The 27,033-nt window shown below is 37.4% G+C and overlaps 1 protein-coding gene across 2 annotated transcripts in view; it reads left to right on the top strand.

The window, feature by feature from the left end:
• Positions 1 to 16,903, top strand: part of BBOX1 (gamma-butyrobetaine hydroxylase 1) — a 91,540-nt gene extending 74,637 nt beyond the window's left edge. For both annotated transcript variants that reach the window (XM_032283706.1, XM_032283707.1), the window contains exons 7-9: positions 8,813 to 9,009; positions 15,085 to 15,251; positions 16,394 to 16,903. In XM_032283706.1, the coding sequence (XP_032139597.1) occupies positions 8,813 to 9,009; positions 15,085 to 15,251; positions 16,394 to 16,554 (525 nt within the window). In that variant the 3' untranslated portion in view covers positions 16,555 to 16,903. The remainder of the gene's footprint in view (positions 1 to 8,812; positions 9,010 to 15,084; positions 15,252 to 16,393) is intronic.
• Positions 16,904 to 27,033: the final 10,130 nt, after the last annotated feature.

The raw sequence follows: 27,033 nt of genomic DNA, 5'->3' as shown, positions 1-27,033 counted from the left end.
CCAGGGCAAAAAAAAAAAAAGAAAAAAAAGCGCCACAAACCTCAGTGCCGCTGTTTAAGCCAGCGCAGTGAGTGGCCGCAGGGGAAAACAAACAGACCCCGGCGCCTCTTCAACAGGCGACTGGAACACCAAATTAAAAAAGGCTCTGAGGCAGGGAGCCAGGCGATCAGGCTCGGCTGGCCCCACCCCCACAAAAGAACAGCAACCAGAAACTCTGGATTGAGAATTTCACAGCAAGCGCAGCTGAACCCGGGACAGTCCAGCTCTGTGGGGGAGGGGCGTCCGCCATTACCGAGGCAGCCCGCCGTTGCCAAGGCAACCCGCCATTGCTGAGGCAGCCCGCCGTTGCCAAGGCAACACGCCACAGCAGAGACTCCGCCCCAACAGAGGCGGGCCACCATCGCCAAAGCAGTTCTAACTACACCCATATAAACAGGACTGCAGGGAAGTTCACTCGGCAGCGGGGCGCAGCCCACAGCAGCTCAGCAAAGCTGCTATAGGCCGACAGTGACTAGGCTGCCTCCTTGCTGGGCTGGGCAGGTCTGAAGGAAAAAAAGAAAAAAAAAAAAAAAAAGAAAAAAAGAAGGCAGCAGCATAACGGAAACTCATAAATAAAGCCCTAAATCCCTGGGACAGAGCACCTGGGAACAAAAAGCAGTTTATGAGTTCTGCTGCAGCAGACTTAAAAGTACCTGCCCAGCAGCTCTGAATGAACAACAACAGAGCTCACAGCTCACCATTTGAGCTCCTATAAAGAAAAGACCGTCTCCTCAAGCAGCTCCCTGACCCCTATATATCCAAAAAGACACCTCATAGAGGAGAGATCAGATTGACACTAGGCGGGTATCCTTCGGGGACAAAGATAGAAGAAGAAGAAAACTGGTAACAACCCTTGGTGTTCAACAGCTGCTGCAGGTGAACCCCAGGCAAGCAGGGCCTGGAGTGAACCTCAGCAGACCTACAGCAGAGGGGCCAGACTGTCAGAAGGAAAACCAAGAAGCAGAAATAACCTCATCATCAACAAACAGAACGTCAATCTGAAAGATTTGAGACCCAATCTGAAAGCCAGCAACTACAAAGTCGACAGGTGGATAAATCCTTAAGGATGGGAAGAAACCGGCGCAAAAAGGATGAAAACACCCGAAACCAGAACACCTCTCCTCCTAAAAGGGATCACAACTCCTCGCCAGCAAGGGAACAAGGTTGGATGGAGAATGAGTGTGATGAAATGACAGAATCAGAATTCAGAAGGTGGGTAGTAAGAAACTTCTGTGAACTTAAAGAACATGTTCTAACCAAATGCAAAGAAACTAAGAACCTTGAAAAAAGATTTGACGAAATGCTAACAAGAATGGACAAAATAGAAAGGAATATAAGTGAATTGATGGAGCTGAAAAATGCAACACGAGAACTTCGTGAAGCATGCACAAGTATCAACAGCCGAATTGACCAAGCAGAAGAAAGGATATCAGAGGTCGAAGATCAACTCAATGAAATAAAACGGGAAGGCAAGACTGGAGAAAAAAGGGTAAAAAGGAATGAACAAAGTCTCCAAGAAATGTGGGACTATGTGAAAAGACCTAATCTACGTTTGATAGGTGTACCCGAATGCGACGAAGAGAATGAATCCAAGCTGGAAAATACTCTTCAGGATATTATCCAGGAAAACTTCCCCAACCTAGCAAGGCAGGCAAACATTCAAGTCCAGGAAATAAAGAGAACACCACAAAGATATTCGTCAAGAAGAGCAACCCCAAGGCACATAATCATCAGATTCACCAGGGTCGAAATGAAGGAGAAAATACTAAGGGCAGCCAGAGAGAAAGGTCGGGTTACCCACAAAGGGAAGCCCATCAGACTCACAGCAGATCTCTCAGCAGAAACCCTACAAGCCAGAAGAGAATGGGGGCCAATATTCAACATCCTTAAAGAAAAGAACTTTCAACCCAGAATCTCCTATCCAGCCAAACTAAGCTTCATGAGTGAAGGAAAAATAAAATCCTTTGGGAACATGCAAGTACTCAGAGATTTCGTCACCACCAGGCCAGCTCTACAAGAGCTCCTGAAAGAGGCTCTACACATATAAAGGAACAACAAGTACCAGCTCAACTAAAGGGCAAAACAGCCAGCTAGCACCAAAATGGCAGTATCAAATTCACACATAACAATATTAACCCTAAACGTAAATGGACTAAATGCCCCAATCAAAAGACACAGACTGACAAATTGGATAAAAAGACAAAACCCATCGGTGTGCTGCATCCAGGAAACCCATCTCACATGCAAGGATACACAAAGGCTCAAAATAAAGGGATGGAGGAAGATTTACCAAGCAAATGGAGAGCAAAAAAAAGCAGGAGTTGCAATTCTCATCTCTGATAAATTAGACTTTAAAGCAACAAAGATCATAAGAGACAAAGAGGGACATTACATAATGGTAAAAGGATCAATGCAACAAGAAGAGCTAACGATCCTAAATATATATGCACCCAATACAGGAGCACCCAGATACATAAGGCAAGTTCTTAATGACTTACAAAGGGACTTAGACTCCCACACAATAATAGTGGGAGACTTTAACACCCCATTGTCAACATTAGACAGATCAACCAGACAGAAAATTAACAAGGATATCCAGGACTTGAACTCAGACCTGGACCAAGCAAACCTAATAGACATTTACAGAACTCTCCACCCCAAATCCACAGAATATACATTCTTCTCAGCACCACATCACACCTACTCTAAAATTGACCACATAATTGGGAGTAAATCACTCCTCAGCAAATGCAAAAGAACGGAAATCGTAACAAACAGTCTCTCAGACCACAGTGCAATCAAGTTAGAACTCAGAATTCAAAAACTAACTCAGAACCGCACAGCTTCATGGAAACTGAACAACTTGCTCTTGAATGTTGACTGGATAAACAATGAAATGAAGGCAGAAATAAAGATGTTCTTCGAAACCAATGAGAATGAAGACACAACATACCAAAATCTCTGGGACACATTTAAAGCAGTATCTAGAGGAAAATATATAGCAATAAGTGCCCACATGAAAAGCAAGGAGAGATCAAAAATTGACACCCTATCGTCAAAACTGAAAGAGCTAGAGGAGCAAGATCAAAAAAACTCAAAGTCTAGCAGAAGACAAGAAATAGCTAAGATCAGAGCAGAACTGAAGGAGATAGAGACACAAAAAACCCTTCAAAAAATCAACAAATCCAGGAGCTGGTTTTTTGAAAAGATCAACAAAATAGACAGACCACTAGCCAGATTAATAAAAAAGAAAAGAGAGAATAACCAAATTGATGCAATAAAAAATGATAAAGGGGATATCACCACAGATTCCACAGAAATTCAAACCATCATCAGAGATTATTACAAACAACTCTATGCACACAAACTAATAAACCTGGAAGAAATGGGTAAATTCCTGGACACTTGCCTCCTGCCAAGCCTAAACCAGGAAGAAGCCGAAACCTTGAACAGACCCATAACAAGGTATGAAGTTGAGGCAGCAATTAAGAGCTTACCACCCAAAAAAAGCCCAGGTCCAGATGGGTTCACAGCTGAATTCTACCAGACATACAAAGAGGAGCTGGTACCATTTCTTCTGAAACTATTCCAAACAATACAAAAACAGGGAATTCTTCCGAAATCATTTTATGACACCAACATCATCCTGATTTCAAAACCCGGCAGAGACTCAACAAGAAAAGAAAACTTCAGGCCAATATCCATGATGAACATAGATGCAAAAATCTTCAATAAAATAATGACAAGCCGATTGCAACAGCACATCAAAAAGCTTATCCACCATGATCAAGTAGGCTTCATCCCGGGGATGCAAGGCTGGTTCAACATACGCAAGTCTATAAACGTAATTCACCACATAAACAGAACCAAAGACAAAAACCACATGATTATCTCAATTGATGCAGAGAAGGCCTTTGACAAAATTCAACAGCCCTTTATGCTAAAAACACTCAATAAGCTAGGTATCAATGGAACGTATCTCAAAATAATAAAAGCTATTTATGACAAACCAACAGCCAATATCATACTGAATGGGCAAAAACTGGAAGCATTCCCCTTGAAATGTGGCACCAGACAAGGATGCCCACTCTCACCACTGCTATTCAATATAGTATTAGAAGTTCTAGCCAGAGCAATCAGGCAAGAAAAAGAAATAAAGGGCATTCAAATAGGAAAGGAGGAAGTCAAATTGTCTCTATTTGCAGACGACATGATTGTATATCTAGAAGACCCCATCGTCTCAGCCCCAAGCCTCCTGAAACTGATAAGCAAGTTCAGCAAAGTCTCAGGATACAAAATCAATGTGCAAAAATCACATGCATTCCTATACACCAGTAACAGACTTAAAGAGAGCCAAATCAAGAACAAACTTCCATTCACAATTGCCACAAAGAGAATAAAATACCTAGGAATACAACTAACAAGGAATGTAAAGGACCTCTTCAAGGAGAACTACAAGCCACTGCTCAACGAAATAAGAGAGGACACAAACAGATGGAGAAACATCCCATGTTCATGGTTAGGAAGAATCAATATCGTGAAAATGGCCATACTGCCCAAAGTAATTTACAGATTCAATTGCTATCCCCATCAAGCTACCAATGACCTTCTTTGCAGAACTGGAAAAAAACACCTTAAACTTCATATGGAACCAAAAGAGAGCCCGCATAGCCAAGTCAATTCTAAGCAAAAAGAACAAAGCGGGGGGCATCACACTACCAGACTTCAAACTATACTACAAGGCTACAGTAATCAAAACAGCATGGTACTGGTACCAAAACAGAGATATAGACCAATGGAACAGAACAGAGGTCTCGGAGGCAACACAACATATCTACAACCATCTGATCTTTGACAAACCAGACAAAAACAAGCAATGGGGAAAGGATTCCCTGTTCAATAAATGGTGTTGGGAAAGCTGGCTAGCCATGTGCAGAAAGCAGAAACTGGACCCCTTCCTGACACCTTACACTAAAATTAACTCCAGATGGATTAAAGACTTAAACATAAGACCTAACACCATAAAAACCCTAGAAGAAAATCTAGGCAAAACCATTCAGGACGTAGGTGTAGGCAAGGACTTCATGACCAAAACGCCAAACGCATTGACAACAAAAGCCAAAATAGACAAATGGGACCTAATCAAACTCCACAGCTTCTGCACAGCAAAAGAAACAATCATTAGAGTGAATCGGCAACCATCAGATTGGGAAAAAATTTTTGCAGTTTACCCATCTGACAAAGGGCTGATATCCGTAATTTACAAAGAACTAAAGCAGATTTACAAGAAAAAAACTAACAAGCCCATTCAAAAGTGGGCAAAGGATATGAACAGACACTTCTCAAAAGAAGACATACATGAGGCCAACAAACATATGAAAAAATGCTCATCATCACTGGTCATCAGAGAAATGCAAATCAAAACTACACTGAGATACCATCTCACGCCGGTTAGAATGGCGATCATTAAAAAATCTGGAGACAACAGATGCTGGAGAGGATGTGGAGAAATAGGAACACTTTTGCACTGTTGGTGGGAGTGTAAATTAGTGCAACCATTGTGGAAGACAGTGTGGCGATTCCTCAAGGACCTAGAAATAGAAATTCCATTTGACCCAGCAATCCCATTACTGGGTATATATCCAAAGGATTACAAATCGTTCTACTATAAGGACACGTGTACACGAATGTTCATTGCAGCACTGTTTACAATAGCAAAGACCTGGAACCAACCCAAATGCCCATCGACGATAGACTGGATAGGGAAAATGTGGCACATATACACCATGGAATATTATGCAGCCATCAGAAACGAGTTTGGGTCCTTTGTAGGGACATGGATGAACCTGGAAACCATCATTCTCAGCAAACTGACAGAAGAGCAGAAGATCAAACACCGCATGTTCTCACTCATAGGCGGGTGTTGAACAATGAGAACACATGGACACAGGGAGGGGAGCACTACACACTGGGGTCAGTTGGGGGGAAATAGGGGAGGGACGGTGGGGGGTGGGAAGCTGGGGAGAGATAGCAAGGGGAGAAATGCCAGATGTAGGTGATGGGGAGGAAGGCAGCAAATCACACTGCCACGTGTGTTCCTATGCAACAATTTTGCATGTTCTTCACATGTACCCCAAAATGTAAAATGCAATAAAATAAATAAATGGGAAAAAAAAAAGAATTAATGTCAAAATAGCCAGATAAATAAAATAGCAGGATTATCAGAGGAAAAAAAAAAAAAAAAAAAAAAAAAGATATCCCATTCCTATTTTTAGAGCTAAATTAGACTACACAAAATAACCACACAGAAATTTGTGTCTTCAAAGGTAAATGAAAATTTGGGCAACTCTTAATAAAGGAGAAATGGGCTAAAATCGAGTTAGCCCATTTTTTCATTATCTTCACTGAACATGTTTTCTCTATGCCCTTGGTACCCATTGTTCTCACCACTATTAGCTAAACTAGTCTAGTATTTGACTTTACATGTTTTAAATTATTTTGTTGATTGTAAAATACTACAGGATTTCTTTGAAACAAGTGGCTGTAAAACCACCCCTGTAGGCACCTTTTTGTGTTGGGGGCAGGAGACACACAATGTGATTTTACTGTAAATGTGGCTCAGATTTTTCTAAAACCCTAGGGTTCAGAGCCAAATTAATCTGCTCAGCTCATCTTCCAAAGGTAGATTGAAGGAGTTGGATGGAGTAAGGCTTAAAGAATGAGACTAGAAAACTAAAAGCTTTGTTTGAATTCTTAAGTGGTCTTCTGTCTTTTAAGAATTTAAGTTTTGTTTCTGAGTTAAAATTAAAAGCCTAAGGAAAAGGGATCAAATGACTTCATAAATTTTCCTGAAGTGTAATAGAATGCTTGACTTTTTCATAGAACATTATACTTTTTCAAGGCAGTTTTACTTTCATTACTTTATTTGACTCTTCTTGACATTCCTTTAAGGTAGACAGGATTGATCATGTCCTTTTATGTCAGATGAGAAAACGAAGCACAAGATTCAATACTTTTCTAGGGTGACATCTGATTAATGGGGAACCTGGATTTGAACCCAGGCCTCCATCTAGTTTTTCATTACACCACCCTGATCCTGAGCTGGAATTTCTAATTACTATAATTTATGTAGTAAAATAGAATATTTATAGATTTTGTCATAAAATTGAAGACAAGGATTGAGTCTTATTGTTCTTTGTATATCAATACTTTGTATCTCAATATGTCCATGCACATTACATGTAATGGAGACATCACAGAAATTCTATAAAGAGGCAAAGAAGTGAAACAAACTTGTACCTGTCTCCAGCTAATGAAACATTCAAACTTAGTGACTTCATAGGAGATTTTAAAATAACAGATGATTCCTAAAATGTCCAGATTCTACTAGAAGAATAAAGCGTAGGCAACCTGTTTGTATTATTGCTCAAACTTATATTTTGAATTATTGCAGGGGCGTTTGTGCCAAGGTTTGAGATTTTCTATAACAAATAGAACAAACCAATGTGTTTTTCACATTGGTAATGTACACATTACCACACATGACCAATGTGTACAGAGGAAATAATCTGGAAAATGAATTACTTGTTGAGAGTTCAGTGGATTATGTGGATTATGTGGAGCATGCATAAGGTATCACATCTTTAATGAAACAGAGATGTTGCTTCATTCACTGTCTTGGCAGAAGTCACATGCTGCATAAAGTAACATTTAGAAGGAAAATATTTTTGTTTCTGAATGACTCATATGAAATAAAATTGGGTTTTATACATGACAGGCATATATTTGCTTTTTAACCTAGCAATAAAAATGTTGTCAGGCTTTGTCATCTTTTTTCTATTGGAAGATTGTATTAAAAGTGTAACTGTAAAAAAGAAAGTAATAATGGGCCTAGACATATGTAAATAACATGAGCTGACCTTTTTAAAGATTAGCATTTGAAATATTCTATCAGTTCATGAAGGCAAAATCTAAAAGGATTTAAAGAATACTGTGATCCTCCAAAAACAAAGTTATGCTATTATTTTGCTACTCTGACCAGATCCTTCCTCAAGAAAAAAATAATGATAATAATAATAACCCTATATAACACCACTGGCTTAATATTTTGCAGCTCAGTTCTGACTATAATACTTTCATATTCAAAAGCCTTCAGTGATTTTCCTCTATGCACAAGAACAAAAGCCCTTCATCTGATATGTAAGACTCTCCATCGTGAGGCCTCAAATTGCCCTTCCAACCTGATTTACTCTGTTTATGGCCCTCTGCTGTAGCCAGACCTTTCATTATCCAGTGAACTGTGCATTGTACATCATTATTTCTGTCACCTGACTTGCTTTCTCATTCTGTTCTGCATATCCCAAATCTTATCCATTCTCCTCTACCTCACTTCCACCCCCTTCCTCTGGAAATCCTTCCCTGCCTACTCCAACATCAAGTGTTCCAACTCTGCAGCTATTACAAGCTGTACTTTTTGTTTGCTAATGAGCATTATTGTGCCTGCATCTATGTCTTCAACTGTAACATGTTTGAACTATACAGTACTAATTATAAGCAACTTTTTCTTCCCAACACTTTTTTCTGATGGCATAAGAAAGACCAAACAAAAAAAAGTTTGTTGGCTTTGGTTCCTCCACAGCTTTTTGAATCTTTAACGTAGTATCAAAAAACTATGCATGCATATTATTTTATTATTTATTTTATTGATTATTTAATTCTAATAATTAAAATTTAATTTAATATTTATTTAATAATGCATATTTTCTTTTTGTAGGTTCAGCTTCTTCACTGCATAAAGCAAACAGTCACAGGTGGTGATACAGAAATTGTAGATGGGTTTAATGTGTGCCAAAAGCTAAAGAAAAAAAATCCGCAGGCATTCCAGATTTTGTCCTCTACCTTTGTGGACTTTACAGACATTGGAGTGGATTACTGTGATTTTTCTGTTCAATCAAAACACAAAATTATAGAGTAAGTACTATTTATAAATTTCCCATTGCAATAAAACGATTGACAGCAAAATCTCCATTAAAAAGTTTAAACAGCACAAAACATCAATGAACTTCAAAGAGGTTTATTTTTATTAACATTTAACCTAATTTTAGAGTGATAAAAAGTATTTTCACCATAAAATTTTTTGTTAAATTATATGAAATTTATTCCTAATCAATATTAGAGGAAAAGTAACTGAGATTTTATATACACTTCATTTTTAAAATGTAAGTTCTACATAGTTATAATCATTGTGATTATACTAGTGAGAACACTTTTGGCCAGAAGTGAAAGAATATAACTCAAAATAGGTTGACCCAAGAGTTAAACAATGTCATCTGATATTGGTGTCTTTTTTCTTCTTAGCTTTACCATCTTCTATGTTAGCTTAATTTGCAAAGATGATCAGCAGAAGCTCCAAATTTTCATTATCCTTAGAGCTAATAATCACACCGCAAAGAATGGTTTTATTTCCCAATAGCTACAACAAAGCTAGATGACTCACTCCCTAATTTCCCTGAATCAGTCATCATGGCCAGTGGGTTGGAGAATTCTGATTGTCCATACCTGGATCACATGTTCAACTCTGGAGCAGGGTCAGCCTCATCTGAACTACACGGACTGAGAATGAAATAGGGAGACTCCCCAAGAGATGCTAAGCCAGCAAAAATCATGTATTACCTACACAGAACATTTTGTGTTCTCCATTTCTTTATATTTAACATTATTTCATCATGACTTTTTCAAGTACCTACAAAGGCCACAAATTCATCCTTTCATTTGAGAATTATCTTGCATTTTGTTTCTAGGACAGTTTTTAAATTATACCTCAATTAATTGTGGAAGGGGGGTATAATTTTAGAATTGAGTTTAAATTTTTCTTACAAGAGAAATAGCCAAATGGTGAGACTAAACTCCTTTAGAAAATCATTAAATCCACAGTACATTCATTTAGTCATTCAACAAATATTCATTGAGGCCAGCCACTTTTCTTGGTATTTGGAATACATCAGTGGACAAAACAAAGATCTCTCCCCTCATATAGCTTACACTCTAATGGGGCAGAGGAAAAATGTAAAGATTTTTAAACAGATTAGCAAATCATACCAAATGTTAGGCCGAGCATGGTGGCTCATGCCTGTAATCTCAACACTTTGGAAGGCCAAGGCGGTTGGATTGTGACGTCAGGAGTTTGCGACCAGCCTGACCGACATGGTGAAACCCCATCTCTACTAAAAATACAAAAATTAGCCAAGTGTGGTGGTATACACCTGGAATCCCAGCTGCTCAGGAGACAGAGGCAGGGGAATCGCCTGAACCTGGGAGGCAGAGGTTGCAGTGAGCCTAGATTGCACCAATGTACTCCAGCTCAGGGGACAGAGCAAGACTCCATCTCAAAAAAAAGAAAAAGTTAAAAAATGTTAAGTGCTCAGGAAAAAGAGGAATACCAGAGCAGGATAAGGGAAATCTGTAGGGCTTAGCAAGGATGGAGCTTGCATCATTAAACAGTGTAGTGAGGGAAAGCTTTACTGAGATTTGAGCAAACACTTAAAGGAGTGAGGGAGTTTTCAGAAGAGAAATAGTTTCCCAAAACTGCTAGACCAAAAGTTCTAAAAGGGTCCTAAGAACTTCTCTGGGGTGTTCAAGGAACAGCAAGGAGACCAGTGTGACTGGGAGAGTGAAGGAAGCAAGTATTAAGTATTAGGGTAGGAGGTTAGGTGGGGACAAGTTCATGTGGAGTCTTGTTAGCAAATTGTAACAATAGCATTTACTCTGAGTGAAATAAGAAGCTGCTGCAAGATACTGATCAAAGGAAAGACTTTTATATTTATGTAAATTTAGTTAATTTTAATTTTAAATGCATCCCCTTGACTGCTAGAAAGAGCAAGGATAAGAGCAGGAAGACCAGCTAGAAAGCTACTGCATGACGCCAGGCTAGCAATGGTGGTGCCTTGAACATGAGTGGCCAGAGTGACAGCAGTGGTGAGAAGGGTCAGTTTTTTATTACATTTTGCATGTATAAACAGATCATTTTCCTGAAAGATTGGAGGACGTGTCTGAGAAAAAGATAGATGTCAAGAATGAAATTCTAGGTCAGAATAAATCTGAGACATTTTCTGAGAGTTCAGTCATCAAGGTGAAAAGGAAGTAACGCGAGATTCTTAGTTATAACATGACAGTTTTAACTAGTGAAATATTACTTTAAAAAAATCATGACAAATTGGAGTTTTGTTGAGACACAATACGATTACAGATTCTGCAAGGCTAGTAAACAGAGGCAAGAAATACAGCTATAGATTAGATTAACTGAATCTCCACCATGTGGCTTGTGACTTGGCTTTGATATTTTCTGTAGTAAAATTTCAAAATTTGGCCATCTGTGAGGTCTCATGAATAACCCCTAGAGTATAAATATCAAGTGGTTAACATTCATTCACTTAAAAGTATATTTTCAAAAACAGGAAATGAAACAGAGCATTCTCAGTTAACAGAGGGCCTCTGTCTCCTAAGTGTTTGGGTTAATTTAATTCTCCTTGTGATTAAATTTTTACATTTTTATGCCCTAGTACCAGAATGTCTTTTATGCTGCTGACTGAATTAGTTACAATTCAGTACAATAAAAAATAAGCCAATACAGAAAGGAGGAAAAATAATGATGTTGAGACTCAGCTATCCTCTCAGCTACAAATTCAATCACATAAATCCAAGTCTTTTACTTGCCAGCTGTGTAATCTCTCATGTGATTATTTACCCTTGCTGATCCACAGTATCTTTTCCAGCCAAAAAAATGAAAACAGAAAAAGACTACCACACACAATTGAAGTGGGAATTACAGAGTTAATATATGGAAGCTCCTACTATTGTGCCTAGTTTCGAAAATGCAAAATAAATTTTAGCTAGCTATAATTTGCATAAAGTCCAACACACTTACTGGGGAGAGATTTCTATTTCAGGTCTGAGTTTCTAGAAATCAAAGTAAGAGGAGAATATAATCAGTTACAAGACAAGATGCTTTTGAAGTCTGAAATACATTTTTCCTGCAGATCCTCATAAATTATGGCATGGTAGACAACACTGCAGTGGCATTCCCACAAAGAATACAAGAAGTTCCATAAAGCATTGTATCTACCAATGGGACATAATGCTGTTACTAATGAAGAGTATTTACTGCCTAAACTCTGAGTGTAGTCATCATTGATAATGTTTTGCTTTTGCTGGTTCACAGCCACCATGTTGTTGGTTTAATTAATTTGTCCTTTATGTAGAGCTCATATATAGCCAGTTATTCCCACCTTTTGTGGCTTTTTACCTTTCCTCTGCATGCAAACTTACATTAGATTCTTTCATTCTGTTGGTAGGCATCAAATTTCTTGTTAACGTTCAATTTTACATTTTAGGTTGATCTTCAAGGTACCAGCTACCCATCTCCTCTAACATTCTTCAATCCACAGAATAATAAAGTCCCCTCTAGATCTTAAAACAAAATTTGCTTTCCATTCCCCTGTTATTGCTGAGAATGCAAAATCATGAATTGTGTCTTGTTTTCTCAGATAAACAGTAGGTAAAAGAAAGCAGGGACTGTGTTACACTACAACACACAAAAAAAGTTGACAACTTTTCTATATAGGTGAACTCTTAAAAATGAAAGCCTAATCTAGCATACCACGAGGCATCCAATTCCGATTTTCATTACATTTATTAATCACAAAGTTCCTTTCACTGATACATGAGGATATGCCCAAGGACTCTAGAACAGATAGCTCATAATTAGCATAACCATTCAAATCAAGGAGCTATGGTAGTAGTGGGAAAAAAATAAAGCAGATCTTGAGAGTGACTGAAACAGAGGACCCCTCCCCAGAAGTTCCAAAGTCATGACATCCTTTGGCAGATGACACAGAGGAAAATGTTATATCACGAATATATCAGAACACATATCACGAATAAAAAGGAGGAAAAGTAGGTCAGAAGCAGTAGGGCTAGAATCTTGAAGGTAATATTAAAAGGCAAATGGCCTTTACTGTGACAGAGGTCTGAAACCAGCAGCATGAACTCTAAAGGATAATTAAAAGGTCATGCACTCTCTATACCACTAAATCCTAGAGGTATATAGTCTTTCTACTGACTTACCTTCTACCTGATTCTTTGTACCTAAAGCCATAACCAAAAGGCTCAGAATATTCTTGATTTATGTGAAAGCATGTGGAAGGGGTTGGGGTACTGCATTACCTAGTGAGTCATATTTGTATTATTATTAATATATGCAAATACATACTTTAAGAGCCTTTTTAAAAGCTTGGTCCTTCCTTTTACCTTCTTTCCCAGGTGGGTTCAATAGGTAGTCTTCAGGCCTTATCCAATAAGCAAAGAATTGGTGCTAATCACCAACTTTTGAGTTTACCATTACAATTGTCATTTGGCCCAGAGCCATCATGCACAAGGGGCCCTGATAGTCACAATTTGTACTTCATTGTCAATGGCATCTTTCCCAATTTGTTGATAATATTCACTAAGTATAACCCAGACCCCAAACCAGGGTCACCAAACCCAGGTATATGTAATGATGTGTTTGGTCTGACCTACCAGGCCTGGGCCCTGGTCAGTTGTTGGCTCTCATTACCATTTCCTAGGCTTGTCCTACCTGGATGCTGCTCCCGGGATTAATCCTAGGCACTTTGCCACCATCCTTGACCACCTTCAGTTTGCATGCATTCATCCTGTTTCTACCTAAAGAAAAGAAAAAGTTGATTGACACTTTAAGACTGACTGAAGGTCCGCCTTCCCCATAAGCTAGAAAAAAGTTTCCTCTTTTTGCCACCGTATCCGGGTGATGTCATGTCTTGCTAATCATAACCACCAAAGTTCAAATCTAAGAATTGATGTTCTTTCATTCCTTCCTTCCTTCTTTCTTTATTTATTTCTGAGACAGAGTCATACTCTGTTACCCAGGCTGGAGTGTGGTAGTGTGATCTCAGCTCGCTGAAACCTCCGCCACCCAGGTTCCAGCAGGTGCCTGCCACCACACCCAAATAGCTGGGATTACATGTGTGCCACCACGCCCAGCTATTATTTTTTTTGTTTTTGTATTTTTAGTAGAGACAGCGTTTTGCCATGTTGACCAGGCTGGTCTCATTCTCCTAACCTCAACTCACCCACCTTGGCCTCGCAATGTGCAGGGATTACAGGTGTGAACCACCGTGCCCAGCCTTCTTTCCTTAGATTAAAAGCTGTATTGCCTTACATTGGCATGATCATAATCCATATCTTAAGAAAGAGAATAGAGATCACAACATTAAGAGCTCTCAATTTACTAAAAAAAAAAAAACCTTAGTACCCTCCCAAGCTACTAAAAACTATAGAGAGTGACATGAGCAACAAATATTTATTAACTGCCTGTTCTGTCCAGGCTCTATGTTGAGTGCTAGGAATACAACATTAAATGAGATACAGCACCAGTCTTCTGGAAGCCTAAATACTAAGATACGTAGAATGAGTAAACAGATAGAAAAAATGGACCTCAGTCTAGTCTTTTCTTTTCTCATGCTTCAGTTTTCCCATCTATAAACTAAGGATTGAATTATTCATGCATTTCAAACTTTTAAAACCAGAACTTTCTTCCCATCTTACACCCCAAATAAAACCACCACACTTAGAACATTTAATAAATGAGACACATAAAACAATTGACCTATAAATTCATAACATGAAAGAATTTTAATATAATAAATATTTGAAAAAGTATTTGTTTCAAATAATAAAGAATGAATGAATTTAACTAAGCATAACAAAATTTTTAACTTGAATCGCTCAGTAATATTTAATTTAAGTTGAATTCTACTGACAGTGAGGTAGTAAGATTTAGAAAAAAATCTAAATGAATGAATGAAAAAACAAGGAATACTTTGCACCAGAGGTAACCTTAAGATCTTCTGTACCTGTATTTAGATTTTTTCATATGGTGTTTCAAAAATATCTTTGAAGAGGCTTTGGCCCTTATCAATGTAAATAGATATTTCATGAATGATATATTAACTTTGTCTCTTAAAAAAACAGGTTAGATGACAGAGGCCAAGTGGTTCGCATCAACTTCAATAACGCAACTAGGGACACAATATTTGATGTGCCAGTTGAAAGAGTTCAGCCTTTTTATGCTGCTCTGAAGGAGTTCGTTGACCTCATGAACAGCAGAGAATCCAAGTTTACCTTCAAGATGAATCCAGGTCAGTGAATACATTTTCTCAAACAACCAAAAGCATGGATTTTCTTCAACTTGAACCATATAGAAGGATAGCCAGAGCAGTTTTTCTCAGGTATGGCACACAGAACACGTATTATGGAATCTTGGTGAGCAGCTGACTTGATTAAGTAGTGGACTCCTGGCCCTCACTGAAACTTACTACACTTAGTTATTCTATCCTGATAAACAAATAAAAAGATCCTCATGATTCTTACTCTAACACACACAAGTAATGTTTATTCATTAGGCTTACTGGCAGAAACAGTACTACCTGAAATAAAGTAGTACCTGAAGTATTCTAGTTACTTGAAATAAAAAAAGCAGAAAGCATCATATTTTTTATGGACCATCTCTATTCAGTAAAGTACCATCAAACCTGAGGCTTTTGGCATCTACAATAAAAGGCATAATTTCTGTCTGCTGTTGATTTGGCCAAATGGAAGATTCTTTTCCTTTGTATATATTTTTAATTGCCTTTCTTATAATAAGTTAATCGGAATATCCATAAATCGACTGCCGTACAGTCACAGCAGGTTAATTTTTAAAATGGCAACATATAAAATGAAAACATTATAGGGGGAAAAATACAAGTTAGAATCCAAGCTTCAACTGTTTAATGGCAGTGTGGCTTTGGGTAAATTCCTCAATTTTTCAAAGCTTTGGTTTCTTCATGTGTGAAAAGAGAGAATATGTTCTTTTCAGGATTCTTAGGAGGCTTAGAAATAATGTTACATAAAATACTAGGCACACAGAAGACAAACCAAGAATGTCAGTATCCTTTTTATTTTTTGAAGCTGTTAAACTGAGAAGAAATATTTCTAATTAGGTATCGTTCAGTCAAAATGATACAGACATTTTACACAGAGATAATATTTTAAGTAAGAATGATTAAAGTACCTTTAGGAGCCTACCAGATTAGGTAGTTTAACTGTCATAAGGCCTAAAGCAGTTTGCATTCAGAGGCCTGGTTTGTATGGAAAAGTAAACGTGCAGTTTTATGCAAAGAAATAAGCCATGATTCTTGATATGAACCAAGTAGCAGCTCTGTGTTGCATGTTACATTTTCTAGCTCTGTAAGTCATTTAAACACACAATTATTCATACTGAAAAAAATGTTTTCTTTAGGTGATGTGATTACTTTTGATAACTGGCGCTTACTTCATGGCCGACGTAGCTATGAAGCAGGAACTGAGATATCCCGCCATCTAGAAGGAGCTTATGCTGACTGGGATGTGGTCATGTCAAGGCTTCGTATCTTAAGGCAGAGGGTCAAGAATGGAAACTGAAATCTCCTGTCTATAATTTTAGTAAGATTCCAATGAGGATATTTTGTAAGATATGGCATATTATTCACAGACCATGATCTATGTCATTTACATAAAATTTCCTTAACAATGAACATGTAACTTCTCTCACAAGAGTACTCTACTTTGTAATCATATACAATGTCAACTTTTTAGATGTTTCAGCACTCTTTTGCAAATAAAGCATCTTTTCTGCTCTGTTGCATGCATGTTTTAACTTCTTTTGCCCATATATGAGTATCTCCAGAATGTCTACAAATAGTTTTTGTAGCAAATGAAACATTTCTTCAAATAAGCCTTTTGTTTAAAATAAAACTTGTCTTAAAACATGCTTCTACCCTGTTGCCTATAGGATCTCATTTTCTAAGACTGCATATTACCATCTTTAGCATGCTTGGAAAAGGCTTTATATGTCTAAAGATCTGTTTTATGCACTTTTATTATAGAATTCTATTATCAAAATTTCCAAACCTCACAAACTGAGTGATTCCAACACTTTCTTTTAAAACCTGAATTATGACATCAAGAAAAAGCATGATTAATAAAGAGAAAATCTAGGTTCAAGCAATTATCCTGCCTCAGCCTCCCTAGTAGCTGGGATTACAGACACCTGCCACCACACCCAGCTAATTTTTTGTGTTTTTAGTAGAGATGGATGTTAGCATGTTGGTCAGGCTGATCTCAAACTCCTGACCTCAGGTGATCCACCAGCCTTGGCCTCCCAAAGTGCAGGGCTTACAGGCGTGAGCCACTGCACCTGCCCTAGACTCGCTAATTTTCTCTTGTCCCAAATAAATACCCCCAACCATGATCAGCATTGCTTCCAGTGTCCATGAATCAGATTTCCTCATTTCTTGTTTTTGACTAACAACTGGAAAAGAAAAAACCAAGAGACTTGTACTACTTATAAATAACGTGATGATGTCTGCAAATCTATGGACAGCTCTACCTGTTGGCCCCAGCTTTCTCCATAGTCACTGCCTTGCCCTAGTGATGGAACACAGATATCACTGCCAGCAATGGAAGTCCTATTCCCATTGAATCCAGTCTCTCTCTACCCTTGCCAGAAATCCTTAGCATTACCATTTGCTGAAACCCTGGTAGTTCATAAATTTTTGGACCTAACCAAGCTTCCTGTTCAAAAAGTAATTATTGCCACCACTACGGAGCTCTCTACCTGTTGCCTCAAGACCAAGTGAAAACATTACTTCCATTGTTGTTTTAACTTTTGCTGCACTTCAATTTCCATAAAATGTGCCCATGGCACTGGAAATCTAGATGAAGACCACCTTAAGCCCATGTGGGCACACCCTCTGACACTTTGAATTCTGGTATGAAGTCTACATCTCCAGCCAAGCCTCCTCCTTCCCTTGTAACACTGCCCCTTTATGGGGCCTTCATCGTCCTTTTGTTTCATCTGGTCTTGATTTGGGCTACTGTAATATATCACATGTTTGATTCCTTTGAACTACAAAGGGAATGAGTTGGGTTCTCAATCCCATCCCTCCTAAAACGCTCCTAAAATAAAAACAGGCAAATTCCATAGTCATGGCCTGGTTCTAAAAGGTAACATTCAATACCTAAAAACAAATAATTTGCTGGAGTGACCCTAGATTCATCCATTCGTAGCATCTAAACCCAAGGGACTTGCCCAGCTAAAGTCACTTCTTATACTTTTTTACTTATTTGACAGATATTTATCACATATCTGATATATGTCAGGTACTTTGCTAGACTAAAAATATTGAAGGACTTGAAATGTACCTTCTTAGAGTCTGGTAGGGGAGCAGATAAGGATATAGATTATAATGTGCCATGTTAACAGAACGATCCGCAGGAAGGCAACTAAGCCAGACTGGGAATGCTAAGAAAAGCTTCAATGTGAGTTAAATTATAAAGGTTCATAGTACTTTTCCAGGAAAAGATGGTGAAATGACTCCAAGTTAAAGGGCAGAAGAGACAGAGAGAATTAAGATTGGAAACATGGCATGCATTTACTTACAAGTGAAAGAAATAGATTACGATGTAATGTGAATCTGGGCTTGTATGCCTAGGTTCAAACCATAATAATGAATCAGTTAACCATGTATCTTTGGACAAATAACTGTTCCCCTTAAACCTCATTATTTCTGTTTATAAATGAAACTAATAATATACCTTATCCCAATTAATTTTTGGGGGATTGAATGAAAGTTCATGTAAGGCAGTGTTTTCTCAAATTTCTCAAATAAGTCACAACCATGGTGCTTTTTTAAAAAAAATACAGCTTCCCAGATCATTCCCTGAGGATTATGATTCAATGGGTCTGGGATGAGGACCAGGAATTATATTTTTAGCAAGGATCCCAGGTGATATGCATCATCAATGAAGTTTGGAAAATACTGATATAAAACATTTAGCATAGTTCCAGTATCAGGGTTAGTACTCAATAGCCATTAATTATAAATTAGTTATAAAAGCAGAGTTTGTAGAGGAAGAGGGTGAGTTAGGTTCAGAAGGGATATATGAAGCTGGAAACAGAAACAATGATCAAGTCATGAAATGTCTAAACTCATGTTGCAATAAGGAGTTAGTGTTTCATCTTGAAAGCAATTAGGAGCCACTTAAAGGTTTTTAAGCAGCAAAGTGCCTTAATTAGATATTCATTTCTTAAAGATTCATCTAGCTTCATTGTGGAGGGAATTGTAAACAGGTAAGAGAAAAGGTCATAAATCTACTTAAGAGGTTACTACAGGAAGCCAGGTACAAAATTAAGGAGCATTGAATTAGAACACTGGAAGAGGAAATGGAGAGATACTTAGAAGACAAATCTAAAGGACTTGACTCACTGCATGTAAAGAATGAGGGAGATATCTAAGTTGTTGTCTTATCAGTTTATAGTTAAGAAAAATCGGTTATGCGCAGGGAAAGAAGCCACAATAGTAGGATCAAGCTTGTTCAGCAATAAAATCAGTTCAATTTCGAACAAACTGAGCTTGAGTTGCCTTGAGCTATTCCATCTGGCAGTTGGATATATGTGCACATAGACCACAGGACAGAAATCTGAATTAGAGGTCTACACTTGGAAAGTATATAAATGGTAGTTGAAATCACCATTTTTTTCCTGGAGATATTTAATGATGTGACCAAAGCCACAACCCTAATGGTTTGATGATAAGCTAATGATATTGGCCCAGCTTATGGAATCAGTTACATTCAGAATCAGAGAAGGTTTATATTCAAATTCAGATAAATCTCTTACATATTACATTTTGTCTCTAAAACACAGCATTCCAAGCCACTATCCCATGGCCTGGCTGTTTCCTTCTCTGCTGCAAATATTATTTCTGCCCTGGAAAGGAGAGACAGAAGGCTTGGATGCAGTTAAACAATTTCTAAAGTGTTATATAGGACATGACATATTATGGGCTACAGCAGCTGGTGTTAACTGAAGATGATTAGGTTTCCTGGATATAATTGTCTAAAGATTTGACTTCTTCCCAAACTCATAATAGACCTGATGTAACCTGGATTAGAATTTACCACTATTTGGCAGTATGGACTCTTACTCTCTGTTCCATTTCTCTGATTTGACTTGGAGAATGTTAGCTGCTTGGCTAGTTCATCAAAATAACTCCACAGGTCACCAAATTACATGTCACAAAGTATTTTCATTGGTCTCTACTTCTCTCCCCAGTCAACCATTAAAGAGCAGGCAAATAAATATTGGTAGAAATAATTAAAAAAAAAAAAAGAAAGAAATTCTATAGAAAACCAGAGTGATGTGGAGGGTAATTTGTCTTCAGGGATTTAAACTGTGAAACAAGAGGTATTGTATAAAAAAAATATATATTTCTTAATGTTAAATAACATTTTGAGGAGATACGTGAGCCAAAATTTCTTGCAATGAAGATGTAATGTGGTTGGACTTTATGGTTTGGAATATACCTCTGAGTCTCTGTACATGTTTTCCAGCTGTCTGGAATACCCTACGCTACCACCCTTTATGCCTGAAAAGCTCCCCCTCTCCCTTCAAAGTTCAGCCTAAGATTGGTCACTAAGATGGTAAAGCAGGAGGTTCCCCACTCATATCCTACCACAGCAACTACAATTTGGCAGCCATCAACAGAAAAAAAAGTGCCTTTGAAGAAGCTTTGGGAACCAAGTAGGAGGTTTGAAAGCCAGTGAATCTCAAGACCAAAGAGGGCTGTTTTGAGAAGGTAAGTCTACATCTGGGTGTAAGGCTCACTGACCATGGTACCAGCTACAGAACCAAAAAGCCCCCAACTTCCTATGCACTTAGATACATACCTGTTTAGCACTGGTCTTGCCAGCAGTACCATCCACCAAGGGAATCAGAAGTCACACACCCACTCCATGCCTTAGATAACAGGCTTGCTGATCACAGCCAGCTGAGGACACTGAAGCAGCCTGTGACCCAGCTCCAGTCCTGTAACCCACCAGGATCCATGCCCCGGAGGCAGACTAGCCAACCTCAATTTCAGAGCAGATCTTGAAATAATCCTGCAACTTGGCTCCAGCCCCTCTCAGTTGCAGACCAAGAATTGTCCTCCTCTGAAGAGATCTGCCAAAAGACATAACCATCCATGTCCCAAGAAGCAGGCCTGACAACTTCAGTCAGACTGCAGATCTTGAAGCAGTCCTAGAAAACGGTTCCTGTGAGCCCAGCAGGTGGCATGCATATCCATACACCTGGAGGCAGACATACAGGCTACAGTCTCAGATATAGATGCTGAAGCAGTACTATAACTTGATTCCAGGCCACCCTGCCCAGGAACCCACCCAGAAACGTACCTAGTAACCTGGTAAGAGCCATCTAAGGGGACTGGCAGGAGCCACAACTGTTTGTAAACCAGATAGCATGCCAGCTGCCTGTGAACCTAACTGCTGCAGACCCTGAAGTAGGCCCTGTTCCAGCTGCAATCTTGCTGGCCCAGGTCCTGGAGGCAGTCCAGTCTACCCAGAGACCAGACAGGATCTAACTAACCAACTTCTGGTAATAGACCTGCCAATCACTGAACCTATGATGGACCCATCAACAGTCATGCAAACTGACCTCAACTGTGATCCTAGAGGCAATGACATCAGGGCAAGGACCCAACAGGAAAAGGTCTTTACCTGCCAAACCCAATATGTAAAAATTGGAAAAGGCATTTGCTCCTTCAAATGCATAGATACCAATACGAGGCTACACAAACAGTGAATTGAGGCCAACATGACATCACTAAAGGAAATTAAAGTTTCAGTACTCAACCCCAGAGAAATGAAGATCTATGAATTTTCTAATAAATAACACAAAGTAATCATCTAAAAGAAGCTCAACAAGATGCAAGAAGACAGGATAGACAACTAAACAAAATCAAGAATAAAATACATGAAAAAATTATATGTTTAATAAAGAAACAGAAACCATAAAAAAGGACCAGAAAGAAATCCTGGAACTAAAGAACACAATGACACAGTTGTACGAGCAATAGTTAGCTTCAAACTCAATAGTGCCAAGGGATGAATCAGGAAACTTGAAGACAAGTCTTCTGAAATTAGCCAATGAGAGGAACAACAACAACAATAGAAAAAAAAAAGAAGAATGAAAAAGAAGGAAGGGAGCATATGGGACCTACAGGACAGCATCAAGCAAACAAGCATATGCATTGTGGGAGTCCAAGAAGGAGAAGAATATGAGCAGTAGAAAGCTTATTTAAATAAATAGTGTCTGAAAACTTCCCAAATCTTGGTAGGGATATGGCCATCTGTATTCATGAGGCTCAAGCAACATTAGCTCAAAGAGGATTACACCAATATACATTATAATCAAATTGTCAAAAAGAACTACAAACAGGAAACAATTTTTTAAATGGCAGTAGTTTTTTACCTATCAATATTACTTTAAGTGTAAATTGATTAAATACTCCAATCATAATACATAAAGTTACTGAATCAATTAAATAACAGGACCCAACTATATGTTACCTAGAAGAGACTAAATTTACCTTCAAGGACATATATAGGCTTCAAGTGAAGAGATGAAAATAATATTACATGCAAATGGTAACCAAAAGTGAACAAAGTTGGCTATACTTGGACAAGATGAAAATAGTTAAAATGTTTCCTTGGGTAAATGACATGATTTTATTTGTATACAAAGAAAACCCTAAAGACTTTACATAAAAATTGTTACAACTAATAATTTAGTAAATTTACAGAATACAAAATCAACATACCAAAAAAATGAGTGGCATTTCAGTACTCCAATAATTAACTATCTGAAAAATAAAAAGATAATCCTATTTACAACAGTACTAAAAATAATAAAATACTTAAGAATGAATTTAACCAAAGAGGTAAGAGATCTGTATACTGAAAACTATAAGACATTGATGAAAGAAATAAATATTCACAAATACTAAAAACAATCCTAAAATTCATAGGTAGCAACGAAAGGCCCTAAATGTCAAAACAATCTTGAATAAGAAAAAGCTGAAGATATCACACTTCCTGATTTCATACTTTATTACAAAATTATGTAATTTTAAAACTATGGTACTGGCATTAAAACAGACACATTGACTAACAGAACATAACACAATGTCCAGAAATAAACCCAGACATATATGGTCAGCAAATCTTTGACAAGGATCCCCAGAACATACATGGGGAAAAGACCATCTCTTCAACAAATGGTGACTCAGATATGGCAGAAATGTTGGAACGATTAGACCAGGAATTTTTATTATTAATATGCCCTTGTAATAGAAAAATGTAGGCAGCATGAAAGCACAGATGGATAATATAAAGAGAGAGATGTAAATTCATAGAATCAAAAAGAAATACTTGAGATTAAAAACAACTATAACAGAAATGAATAACACCTTTGATGGGTTCATTAGTAAACTGGACACAACCGAGGAAAAAAAATCTCTGAATTAGAGGACATAACAATAGAAACTTCCCAAACAAAAAAAAATAAAGAGAAAAAACATAATAAAACATAAACATTAAAACATAAACATATTAAAACATAAAGAATAACCAATAAAAATTTGAAAAAAAAGACATAAACAGAACAGAATATCCAGGAACCGTGGGACGACTACAAAAGGTGTAATGTGTAACAGGAATATGAGAAGGAGAAAGATGGAAAGGAACAGAAGCAGTATTTAAAGCAATAATGACTAATTTCCCCAAATTAATATCAGATGCCAAACCACAAATCCAAGAAGTTCAGAAAACAACAAGCCAGATAAATGCCAATGGCAACAAAAACTATACCTATATTCAAAGTTTGGAAAATCAAAAAGAAAGAAAGAAACATTGTTAGAAGTCAGAGGGAAAAAACTTTACCTACAGAAAAGTAAGGATAAGAATTTCATCATACTTACCTTCATAAAGCAAGCACACAAGCAAGAAGACAGGGAAGTGAAATATTTAAGTGTTGAGAGAAAGAAAAACATCAACCTAGAATTCTGTACCCAGTGAAACAATCCTTTAACAGTGAAAAATAGAGACTTTCTAAAACAAAAATTGAGAGCATTAGTTGCCAGTAGACCTGCCTTACAAGAAATGCTAAAAGAAATTCTTCTGTGAGAAAGAAGATGTAGACCAGAAACTCTGATCTACATAAAAAAGGAAGAGCACCAGAGAATAAATAAGTGAAAGTAAAATAAAACATCACTATACCTTGAGCGGTAAGTAGATTCTCAAGTTTTTGGTTACCTGAATCCATCAGTCAATATCTCTAATGGGAATCAGCTTTTGCCAGCTTTAGTTAGAACATGAACTAACTTGATCAAGTCACAGGACTTCTTTCTCTCATTTAATGTTAGTAGATAGTACTGAGTATTTTCCATGTTTATAATGTTAATATCAGGTTAGAATCCCACAAGAGAGCACGATCCTCTGGTTTTATAACAATGATTGCATTCTGATACCAACAAGGTTACTGAGATCCTCTGAAAAGAAAGAAAAGAAAGAGAGAGAGAGAAGGAAAGGGAGAGAGAGAAAGAAAGAAATGAAAGAAAGAAAGAAACGAAAGAAAGAAAGAGAAAGAAAGAAAGAGAGAGAGAGAAAAAGAAAGAAAGAGAGAGAGAGAGAGAAAGAAAGAAAGAAAGAAAAAGAAAGAAAGAAAGAAAGAAAGAAAGAAAGAAAGAAAGAAAGAAAGGGAAAGGAAAGAGGGAGGGAGGGAGGGAGGGAGGAAGCAAGGAAAGAAAAAAGAAAGACAAGACAAGGCTGTTCTTATAAACTTCTTATTGAGCTCTTGGATGAAAAAACACAAAATATAATCGCTTACGTTTTAGCCTTTTACAGCTTTTCAAAAACACTTCCAATCCATTCATTTGCTTATATTTATAACAGATCTCTGAAAAAGGCAAGGTTGTTCTGCCCTCTTCCCAGGAGAGGAGACAGTCTTTTCATTCTGTTTGGTAGAACACTACAACAAAATGAGATTCATTTGTGTCCATCTTTACTTCAATGCTGCTAGTGGACAAGATTAGTCTCATGGGAAAAGAAAAAGATGATCAAAACTAACTATTACTCTTTACAATAATACTCTTTGCGATAGCTAGTTTTGATTATCCTTTTTTTCCTACTGAATTAACCAATTATTTTGTACACAACCATAATAAATATCTTTAGTGATGACCACTGGAGCAAGTCTTAATGGAAGCTGTCCCCTCCCCATAATTAAAATAAATAATGTGAAAAGGTCAGTGTAAAACTCTACAGTACAATCTGAAATTATTAGGAAGTATCCCTTTAGAAGGACTACCCTCAGATTCATCACCGCAAACACCTACATCCCAACTTTCCCCATCCTCACCACATACGCAGTAACCTAAAGAAAGCACAACGAGTGTACTGTGAACAGTCTTGGAATTTTATTTCTCTTAAAATTGTAAATTTTTTTCTAATTCCAATTTAGTTTTAAAGATTTGAAAATAGAAACAGATGAGGTTAGCAGATGTTATTAAGAAAATATTTCCTGCTTAAATGCTACATACCCAGTGTAAGCACTTAATTAAATATTAGAGTAGCATTTAAAAGCCATTTTTAGAGGAAGGGGAAAAGCCATTATTTTTCTACAACTTTTATTACAAAATTTTTGTCTGATAATCACCCAAAGTTGATTTTTCAGAAATTGCTTCATAAACTTGGATTCCCCTTCCCCTTAGAAATAATGAAATAACCTTTTGCACTACACTCTAATAAATACTTAGATCTATAAAACAGAAAATAGTCTTAACTATCATTAAATTCACTATTTCCAAAAGTATAACAATATCATTAGCAGTAGATAGAATTATTTTAAAATTTCTGAAATAAACTTTTAAAACATTTTTAATTGATATATATTTTATAGTTAAAACTTTCTAATTATGGTAAATAATGTTGGTTTTCCATTTATGATAATGACAAAGTTCCTTTTAAAATTAAACTTAAGTATTTTTTTAAAATACTACTAACAGTACAGGTGGTACTATTTTGAAGGTAGTATTAAATTGACCAAAGTTTGGGAAATGCTGATCATTTTATGAACAAGCAAACAAAATCATAGAAGAGAAGCTACTTTCCATAGCCATAAATAGTGAGTGACAGCCAGAATTCAAACACAAGTTTTGGATTCCAGTTCTTTTCTCATTCCACTGTTTCACACTGTGAGGATTTCAGTTTCATGTGGAATTAGCTTGGCTCCATGCTGCTTCCAAATGTCTGACCAATGGCTTTACTTTACATTTCCTTTGAAGCAATCCCAGAAATGATTCAAGAACAAACATGATAGGGCAAGGAGGTCATTTGAGGGTCTAATAATCATGAGAATCTAAATCAGTGCAAAAGCTCTAAAATTGCAGAGAACATTCGAATCACCTGGGAAGCTTATTTAACATGCTGACCCCTAGGCAACCCCTATTTAGATTCAGCTAACCTAGGTCTAAGAATCTGGATATTTAACCAGGATCCAGAGGATTTGGCTGTAGTTGGTCCATGAACCATACTTTAAGAAATAGCATTCATATTACCTGGTCCAAAAGAAGCATTTCATTCTGACTGAAAAGTCCTGAGAGACCTTTAATGGCCTTGCATTGTCTGTACTTGTTTCACTTTCCTCAGGCAAAGACTTCCCTTATTTTCCTTTGGTATGTCAGTAGCAAAGAGAGGCATCCAGACAGGATATGCTTACTCTCTTCTACAATATTAGGGATTGATGACTAGATTCTTTTTTCAGCCACAGTAAGACATAATTCTTCCTCAGCCTCTCCACCTACCACATGCTCTCCTTATAACCTAAACTTTTCCTTGGAAGCATTTACCACAGCTGTAATCAAAAGGTTTTCTGCATAATTAATGATCCAGATTCTTTTTTCCTCCCTAGGCAAACATGATGGCATTGGCACAGTTATATTAGCAACACATGGCAAACCTGGAACCCAGCAAACACTCAATAAACAGTTGCTCAATAAATAA

The sequence above is a fragment of the Sapajus apella genome, unplaced genomic scaffold (assembly GCF_009761245.1).
Source record: "Sapajus apella isolate SASKATOON/1434 unplaced genomic scaffold, GSC_monkey_1.0 scaffold14, whole genome shotgun sequence".
Classification (NCBI taxonomy): Eukaryota; Metazoa; Chordata; class Mammalia; order Primates; family Cebidae; genus Sapajus; species Sapajus apella.
This window is presented reverse-complemented; position numbering and strand designations above follow the sequence as displayed.